This window comes from Alligator mississippiensis, chromosome 1 (assembly GCF_030867095.1).
Source record: "Alligator mississippiensis isolate rAllMis1 chromosome 1, rAllMis1, whole genome shotgun sequence".
Lineage (NCBI taxonomy): Eukaryota > Metazoa > Chordata > Crocodylia > Alligatoridae > Alligator > Alligator mississippiensis.
Window position 1 is genome coordinate 228,569,917 of NC_081824.1, and position 10,013 is coordinate 228,579,929.

Consider the following 10,013-nt stretch of genomic DNA (forward strand, 5'->3'; position numbering starts at 1 on the left):
GGCACAAGCCGGGCCCGCACGCCAGGACGGGGTGGGGTGGGACGGGGAGGGGAGCCGAGGTAGTCAGTTCCCCCGTTGCCCCAGCAACGGAGGCACCGTCACGCGAGACCCCCCCCGGCCACGGAGTTGCGCGGGGGCGGAGGGTTACGTAAGGGGCTCACGGGCCCGACTGGGGGAGGGGCGGCGCTGGCCTCACCCTTTCCTCCACGCAGTTGACGATGATGGAGGGGTACTTGCGGCTGAGCCAGCGGAAGAAGGCCGGGACTCCCATGGTCCAGCAACAGCGACCGCGCAGCTGGAAACAGGGAAGTCCAAAGAAGGCAGCGGCGGCAAACCAGACTTCCGGGGCAACGAGCGGCGCGGGGACAGCTGGGAAAGGAAGTGAGGGCATGCGGGGGAAAGCACGTGACACGTTCCACGCTGCCATTTTTGTGCCGGGCACACGCATGCGCAGTGCCCTTGCCCGGGCCAGCGGGGGCGGGGCTAGTCCTGCCCAAGCTTGTGGACGAAGGTCACGTGGGTGCCGGCTGCGGGACTCTGAAAGCTTGGGTTGCTCCCACAGGGTGACCCGCTCGCCTTGCCCCTGGCTGGGAGGTGGCACAGCTGTGAGGTTTGTTAAGTAGAAATACCCTTTGGGGGCCTCCGCAAACATAGTATTTATGCAACAATTTGCTTGCACTTTGCAGACAGTCCAGGAGATGCAGAGAGATCCCTTTTTCGCTCTTTGTAACATAAACGATTGGATAGGGCGAGGTATAGAGCCAAGTTTTGGACCAGCTCCCTGCCCCTCACCTCTGAAAATTTGAATCCTCCAAGCCAATTCCACATAGTCGTTGGTGCAACACACACGTCCACACACGTGACATGCCACGCAGGGACTTCAAGGTTGTCTGAAGATGGAAAAAATAATGGCAGATGGTCTGTCATTTTCTTTCACGTGCAAGGCCCCTGTGACTCCTTTTTGCAATTAATTCTTATACACAAGTCATTTCCTATACAAATGTTATTTCTTATTTTTAAAATCTCATCAATGTTAAGCTGATCTCATTATTTTTTTGAGGCGGCTGACTCATGACCAGGGACCCGGGTTTTCTGTTTCCCACAGAAAAATGGAGAAAACCACGGGTTCCCTATTTTTATCGGAGAAGACGCAGGTTTCCCCTTTAAGCAGAGAAATCTGCGGATTCTCTGCTTTTGCAAAATGCTGTCGCAGGCTGTCATGGCTCCAGCCGGCAAGAGCTGATTGCAGAAAGGGCAGGAAACCCCCAGCCCTTGGGGGGGCGGGGCAGGGCCTGAGCCTCTGAGTAAGCCAAGGCTGGGCTCAGGCTCACCGTTGGCCCCTGGATCCTAGAGGTAAGTGGGGCTTGGGGGTTGTAGGGCAGGGCTCGGGAAGGTGGCTGGGGGCTGAGAGTGGGGGGCACTGCCAGCCCCAGGTGGCACACTGCAGCTGGGAGCAGGGCTGGGGGGTGAGGGCAGGGGTGCAGGGCCAAGGGGTAGGGGTGCCCCTCTGCGGGCCACACACATGCCAACTGGCCTGACAAGGGGTTCACACACAAAGCCCACCACCACTGTGCTCCGCGCTGCCTTCCCATGGCTGGCCACATGGCTTTGTAGGCAAGCAATGTGGGGTGCGGTGTGGTAGTGCCCACCATGTGCAGGCCGCACACATGTTGCCCGGTTGGCTGGCCAGGGGAGGGGGAGGGGATGGCTCACACGCGGCTGGCTGCACGACTCCGTGGCCATGGCTCTCCAGTGGTGGTGAGGGATGGTGGTAGTGGGGGGCAAGAAGGGGCTCGCACATGGCAGGCGCTGCCGTTTACCTGTGGAGCTGTGCCAGCGGTGGCAGCCACTGTGTGCAAAAACTCCCCAAGCCACCACTGCCACTGCAGAGCCATGCCTGTGGAGCTGTGCTACTGGCCGCAGGGTGGCAGTGGGACTGTGATGGTGGCTGCATGCCTCCTGGCTGGCTAGCTGGGACAGGGGCGTTTCACACACGGTGGCTGCCACGACCTCGCATGAACACTGTTGCTTGTCTGCAAAGCCAAGGGGGCTCACACGCAGCGGCCACCACCGCTGCTGCTTGTCTGTGGAGCCGTGCTACACGTGAGCCCCCCTGTTCGTAGGCCTGGCTCTGCAGACAAGTGGCAGCGGTGGTGCAAGGTGGAGGCGGCCACCCCTCCCCCACCTCCGCTAGCCAGCTGGGTGGCACACAGCCACCCCCACCACCATCCTGCACCGCCGCTGCTGCTTGTTTAAGGAGCTGTGCCCACAGACGGGGGCTTGCACGCAGCGGCCACAGCCGGCACCACACTGCCGCTGCCACTCTGCGGCTGGCCGCACAGCTCCATGGGCATGGCTCTGCAGTGGTAGCAGCAGCTCAGGGAGGTTTTGCATGCAGCGGCCACCACCGCTGGCACAGCTCTACATGTAAGTGGCAGCAGCCGCCACATGCGAGCCCCCCGGCTTCCCACAGCCACTATCCCTTGCCGCTGCTGCAGAGCCGTGGCCATGGGGCCATGCAGCCAGCCGGCCAGGTGGCATGTGCGCAGCCCGCACATGGCAGGCACCACGACACCATGCCCTCCATCGCTTGCCCGCAAAGCCCCTCCCCACCCAGCCGCCACGCAGCTGTCACCATCCTGTACCACCACGGAGCCATGCAACCGGTCATGGGGCATAAGTGGAGGTGCAATGGCGGCTGCTACATGCAAGCCCCCCTTTCCCCCCCTGGCCAGGTGGCATGTATGTGGCCCACACAAAAGCGGCCACCACTGCACTGCTGCGCCCTGTGCCACTTGCCTGCAAAGTCGTGCAGGTGGCCGTGGGATGGTACCACAGGGTGCAGTGGCAGAGTTACAATGGCAGCCTCCGTGTGCAAACCCCCTGTCAGGCAGGTCGGTACGTGTGCAGCCTGCAGAGTGGCACCCCTGCCCTCACCCCCTGGCCCTGCTCCTGGGAGTGGGCACAGGGGCATATTCCCCCTCTTCTTGATCTACACTCCCAGCACCTTCCCTTTCCCCCCCCGCCCCGCCCCTTCCCCCCCGCCATACACTTACCTGCTGGGGTGGGTGTCAGTGTCTGTGTGTGCATCCGTGTCTGCATGTCTGTGCCTGTGGGTCTGGGGTGCTGTTGTGGGGGAGTGAGGGGCAACAGGAGAGCTGAGGAGGCTGTGGGGGGGAGTGTGGGGCACCAGCAGTGCTGGGTGGGGGGATGTGGGGGGCCTTTAATTTTTATCATGGATTTGGAGATTTTAATCAGAGAATTAGCAATTTTTAAATCAGAAAAAGCAGGATCCCTGCATGACTTTTGAAGGCTTCAAGTTAGCTATCTTACCAAAAAGCACTACATAACAGTATGTTATTGCTATTACAATACTCTTCACATTTGCTGGCAAAGACAGTCCCCATGTCCATCCAGTGCTTCACCACTCTCCTAGTGAGAGAGATTTTCCTAATATCTAACCCAGTGGTCTCCAACCTTTTTAAGGTGAAGATCACTTTTTGAAGTAAAGGGCAATCCAGGATCTACCATGCCCCACCCCTGCCCCACTCAGCAGAGATAGAGGCCCCTGCGGTGAGGCAGGGAGTGGGGCAGGGGCAGGGTGAGTGGGGCCTGGATGGCTCATTCAGGCATGCTGGGGGGCTTCCATTGCTGCACACATCCCAGCAAAGGCCGGGGGGCATGTGTTTCCCCTCCCCCAGTCTGTGCACAGGGCAAAGTGGCTGCCGCTGCGCCCTGGGCTTTGTGGCCCAAGCTGCAGCCGCCTTGTCCTGTGCACAGATTGGGGGGGCACATGCCCTCCCAGGTCTCTGCAAGGGTGTGTGCAGTGGCAGGAGCCTCCCCACACACCTGGATGAGCTTCCCAGGCTCCAACCCTCCCCCAGCCTGGCCAGGTAGGGGGCGCAGCTCAACTCAGCCCAGCCACATGCGTCCTGCTGCTGATACGTCCCACCACTTCTGATCACAGAGCCTCTGACAGTCAATCTCAGTCTGGGGGGCTAGAGATCAACTGTCAGGGGCTCCCCAATCAACCAGTCAATCAGGATTGACCAGCTGGTGACCACTGATCTAACCTCAACTTCCATTGCTGCAATTTGAGACCATTGCTCTTTGTTCTGTTATTGCCACCACTGAAAACAGTTTAGCTCGATGTGCTTTGGGTAGTTGAAGGCTGTTATTAAACCTCCCTTCAGTCTTTTCTTCTCCAGACTAAATAAGCCCAGTTCCCTCTGCCTCAACTCATAAGTCATGTGTCCCAGTCCCCTAACCATTATTGTTGCCCTCTGCTGGACTCTCTCCAATTTGTCCACATCCTTTCTGTAGCAGGGCCTCACCAGTGCCAAACAGAGGGGAATAATCACTTCCTTCAACCTGCTGGCAACAGTCCTGCTAATGCAGTCCAGTATGTTGTTAGTCTTCTTAGCAACAAGAGCCCACTGCTGACTCCTATTCAGCTTATTGTACATTGTAACCTCCAAGTCCTTTTCTGCAGAGTTGCTGTTCAGCCAGTCAGCCCCCAGCCTGTACTGGTGCATGGGATTGTTCTGTCGTAAGTGCAGGATTTTGCACTTGTCCTTATTGAACTTCATGATGTTTCTTTTGGTCCAATCCTCCAATTTGTCTGGGTGTCTCCGAATCCTAACCCTACCTTTCAGTGCATCTACTGCTCCACCCAGCAAACTTGCTGTCAGTGCACTCCATCCCATCTTCCACATCATTGATGAAAATATTGAAGAAAACTGGCCCCAGGACTGGCCCTTGGGGCACACCACTTGATACCAGCTGCCAGCTAGACATAGAGCCACTGATTACTACCCTCCAAGCCTGATGATCCAGCCAGTTTTCCATCCACCTTACAGTCCATTCGTCCAACTCATACTTCCTTAGCTTGCTTGTCAGAATGTTGTGGGAGACCATAACAAAAGCTTTGCTAACATCTAGGTATATTACAACCAGTGCTTTCCCCACATCCACAGAGCCGGTCATCATGTCACAGAAGGCAATCAGGTTGGTCGGGCATGACTTGCCCTTGGTGAATTCATGCTGACTGTTCCTGATCACCTTCTTCTCCAAGTACTTAGAAATGGATTTCTTGAGGACCTGCTCCATGATTTTTCTAAGGACTGAGATGAGGCTGACTGGTTTGTAGTTCCCCAGATCCTCCTTTTTCCCATCCTTAAAGATTGGCAAAATATTTGCCCTTTTCCAGTCATCTGGGACCTCTTCCAATCACCACAAGTTATCAAAAATAATGGTCAACAGATCTGCAAATACATCAGCCAACTCCCTCAGCACCCTTGGGAGCATCGAGTCTGGCCCCATGGACTTGTACATGTCCAGCTGTTCTAAATTGTCCCTTACCTGTTCTTTTCCCACTGTTGATTGTTCACCTCCTCCTCAAACTGTGCGGCCAAATACAATAGTCTGAACACGACGTTGCCTGTGAATATTGAAGTAAAAAAAGGCATTGAGTACTTCATCCTTTTTCACATCATCTGTCACAAGGTTGCCTCCCCTATTCAGTAAGGGACCCACACTTCCCCTGATCTTCCTCCTGTTGTTGACATACCTGTGAAACCCTTCTCATTTCCCTTCACATCTCTTGGTAGCTGCAACTCCAATTGTGCTTTGGCCACCCTGATTTCATTCCTGCATGCCTGAGCAATACTTTTATACTCCTCCCTAGTCATTTGTTCAAGTTTCCACTTCTTGTAGGCTTTCTTTTTATGGTTTAGCTCACTGCAGTTCCCTAAGCCAAGCTGATCTTCTGCCATACTTGCTAGTCTTCTTGTGTGTCAGAATGTTTCATTCCTGCACCCTCAGTAAGGGGTCTTTAAAATGCAGCCAGTTTTCCTGGACTCTTTTCTGCCTCAGACTGCTGCCATCCACCACCCTGCGCTGCTACTGTGTGCAAGCCCCCGCTCCACATCCGGCCATTGCCACCCTCCAACCCTCCCCTCCCAGCTCCACCAGAAGTGTATCCAGAAGGGGTATACTCCTTTAAAAAGGTTGAAAACCCCTGGTCTAGTACAATGGCTCTCAACTTTTTAGGGTTCCGGGCACCCCTTGATAGATTCAAGGCACCCCTTGCAAAATATCAACTCTTTTTTTCACTACACTAGAGCTATTATTTTGTTGCAAGCAACTCAAAGACCACAACAGGACCACAACCCCTAGCACTAATGGATTAATTTTCAAAATCTCTGGCTGTATCTTGTGAATCGTGTTTCAACACCTAACATTGCCAACATTGTGCAGCACCCCATGACAGCCCCAAAGGGTTCTCAAGGCACCCCAGACTGTTGCAGCACACTAGCTGAAAATCACTACTCTAGTAGCATGTAGGTAGAATTGAAATAGACCTGGTTTCAGTTCCTTCCCCAACCTGCAGCAGTTCAAACCCACATATGCTAGGAGAGTGCCCTCACCTCAAGGCTATAGATCAGTAATTTTCAACCAAGCTCTCACTATACCCTGGGGTACTACATGATCCTTTTACAGGTGCTACAGGATGTGGCACAATGTTAGCAGTGGTAGGTGTGCAAGCACCTACGCCTGATTCACAGGACAAGCCCAAAGATTTCAAATAGGAATCCACAGTGCCAAAAACATTCTATCCTGTTGTGGTCTCTCTGAGTTCTTTGCAACAGAAGAATTACTTTACCATTTTTCCATAATCAAAAAACAAGTGAAAGCTAAGAGCTGGCATTTTCTGAAGGATGCCTTGACTTTAACAAGGTTGAGAACCACTGCTAATGATCACGTGTTAGCAGCTTATGGTCTGAGGAACCAGAGGGACTTTGGTGGTGTTTGGGACCAATGGGATTTACCCATGCTGTGGCCAGGCAGCAGAGACCTTCACCCATGCTGCAGCCAGATGTTAGGAAGAGCAGTAGCTGCAGCAGCAGCCAGGACCTAGCACCAGTCCACCTGGATCTAGCTGGCTCATTTCAATCCACCACCAGGAAACATTGTTAACAGCTGCTATATAGGATTGTGGGTGAAAAGCATGCTCCATCCCTCTTTTTCAATCTGTCACAGTGCAGCAAAGAATTCAAGATTCATTGGCCCAAAGAGAGAGAGAAAATAGAAAAGCAGGAGCTTGACTCTATAGTCTAGTAATCAGTGCACTCTACTGAGAGGTGGGAGATGTGATCTGGATCTCTTCAGACTATGGAGAAAAAATAAATGTGGCTTTTATGCTGCGTTAGAGCTCTAACCACTGCCCATCTCCATCCTCCCTATAATCACTTTTTAGATATTTGAAGATAGTTATCAAATCTTCCTCAGTCTTCTCTTCTGAAAAATAACTCTAGTTATTTCAGCTTATCGTCATATGTCTTGCTTCCCAGGCTCCTAATTTTTTGTCACTCTCCACTGGGCTGTCTCCAATCTGTCCGCATCTTTTCTGAAATGTAGAGCCCAAAACTGGACATAGTACTCCAGGTGAGGCCTCACCGGTACTGACTTCAGCAGAAGAATCACTTCCTTTGATATGCAAGTGCCACTCCTGTGAATACAACACAGCATACTTTTGGCTGTTTTTTGGCATCTTCTCCTCTGGCTGTTTGTAAGTCAAACCTGACCTATTAGCTATGCTATGAGAACTGAGAAAAGATTGCCTAGTTTCTGGATCCTAATGATGCTTAGGCATGGTTTACACAACTCACTGCTCAGCAGGGTCAAAGCTGAGGTGCTTCAGGGCATGCCCAGAAACAGACCTTGAAGCTACTAGGCAATATTTAATGAGGTGCTTCAAGAGCTAGACAGCAGCCAAGCATGGGTTTTGTTGATCTAAATTTTTGACATAAGAACCTAAGTCCTACTTTGGTCTCTGTGTAAACCTAGTCTGTCCCTATTGCTATTAATTTTACATAGAAAAGCCAAGGTGCTTTGGTGATGGGCAGCTATGTAAACCCAAAGAGAGAAAGGAAATTGAGGACTCAGAACCAGACCAAGACTCCTGGGCAGTGTAGCTACTTATTGCCCCTATATAGGGCATACTGGGAACAGGCAATCTTGCCTTAAGTCTCCTTTAAAGATGTCTTGTTTTGTAGACTATATACTGTATATAAAAATATGATCTGCCTAATGACTATTTGCCATCCAGGCAGCAGTTCTATAAAGGAAATTAAGCAGGCTGTTTCTCCTGGGAGTAATATTTACATTTTTCTGTACTCCAGAGGGTAATATTTACATTTACATTTCATGTTCTGAAGGCAAGAGATGTTTGTAGAACAAGGAAATAGGTCTCAAGCATGTGTCTTGGGTGCTTTTCTGTCAGAGTGGATTTGTAGAAGTGTTGCCTTTGTGGTGATCCACAAAGACAGCACCAGTGGCTGTTTTTAAGAAAAGGCATCCTGACCACAGAGGATTTGAAGCACATAAAGGAGCTGATACAATTTGAACAAAATCACAAACTGTAAAATTGGAAAGCACCATTTGCAACAATTACAAGTAAAAGCATAAAAACCCCCATCACGTCACTTGTACATCGTATAAGCAAATACTATTAAATTAGCCATTTGATAATGTTGAGACTGAATTAAATCTTCAGATATTAAATAGGATTAGCGTGAGCAAGATTTTGTACTCTAGTGTGTCTTGCGACTATGCACCAACTTCATTAGGACAATGACACTGGAGAGGATGTGCGAAAAAAGAAGGGGGAATCGTTAACAAAAATAACAAAATCGCAGCACTGCTTATGGAGTCAACTACACTGATTTCAGAGGAGAGAAGTATCTTAACAATTTACAGTGGAACAAATTAATCCAATATTGTACTTCTCATTATTCTTAGTCTCGTTTAGCTCTTATTAAGCCACTTATTATCATCTCTCTCATAAAATCTGTGACTTGAATAAATTTTCCCAATAACTTTGTATAGGAACTGCAGCTATTGTATAAAGATTGGCGTGTATGTGTTACTTAGAAAACGTACCCTGATTGAAGCTTGTTATTGTAGTAGTACTTGTAGATTTTAATATATCTACCACATAGCAAGGCAGTTTAGTATTACCATTTTCTGAGTATTGATGGGCAATCAGTAGTTTCTCTGACAATAGAAAAGACAGCTGCACTAGTGAATGCAAATGAAATGTGTTGTGATCATCTTCTTATCTTATAATTACTTGCTTACACTAGCTCAGAAAAAAGATGAATACCTCAATAAAAATTTCACTGAAAACATCAACCTATTTTTGTTGCAAAACCTAATAGAAAGCAAAAACCTGGCCTGAAATCACTCAGTAAGGAAATATCCAGTGTGCTTCCTAGATGGAAACATATCTTAAAGAATAAGAGACCCTGTACTAGAAGCCTAAAATTAATCAGTGGACTACAAGGCCTGATATTGTTGTACTAGATGTGTGTTTTTGCACTGATGAACTAAAAAAATGTCCAGGAATAAAGTGCATAATAATCTACAAGAATAGATTAAAGCACAACACCCAAACACAATAATATTAATTTGTTCTCAACATGTCAGGAATGTTTTGACACTAGTGTTAGCAATGAATATATTTCTGATGCTCTGCTCATGAACCAGGGGCATAGACCTGACAAAGCAATGACTAACCAGCATGCTTTTCTTAAAAAGAAACTAAAGGAATAAAAACCATGTGAGGTAAAGATGAAACTCAATGATGAATAATAATGACTGCAAAATGTCCTGACTTTCACCAAAATCCTAGAATTTTAAAGATGATACATGAGGAATAGGAAGAACACCACTGGAAATCAAAACAATAAATTGGATTAACTCCACATACAGTCCTAGGGTAGTGTCTAAAAACTGGGGGGGGGCAGAGGGCAGGCTTCAATACAATCCTGAAACCATCAGAGATCTGAACAAGGGAACAACTCATTCATAATTATTGTTTACATTGTTAAGCTTTACACTAAATGATTAAACTAAAACTAATGAAAATATTTAAAGCATTTATAAACTCTCACTGCCTTCCATCCTTAAATTCCATATGCAGGTTACCAGTATAAGGCCCCTACAGGTTT

General features: G+C 49.4%; 1 protein-coding gene across 3 annotated transcripts in view; it reads right to left on the minus strand.

The window, feature by feature from the left end:
- Positions 1-365, minus strand: part of XRN2 (5'-3' exoribonuclease 2) — a 103,489-nt gene extending 103,124 nt beyond the window's left edge. For 2 of the 3 annotated variants that reach the window (XM_059720246.1, XM_019491018.2), the window contains exon 1: positions 197-365. In XM_059720246.1, the coding sequence (XP_059576229.1) occupies positions 197-271 (75 nt within the window). In that variant the 5' untranslated portion in view covers positions 272-365. The remainder of the gene's footprint in view (positions 1-196) is intronic. The other variant, XM_006277350.4, reaches the window with a different exon arrangement.
- Positions 366-10,013: the final 9,648 nt, after the last annotated feature.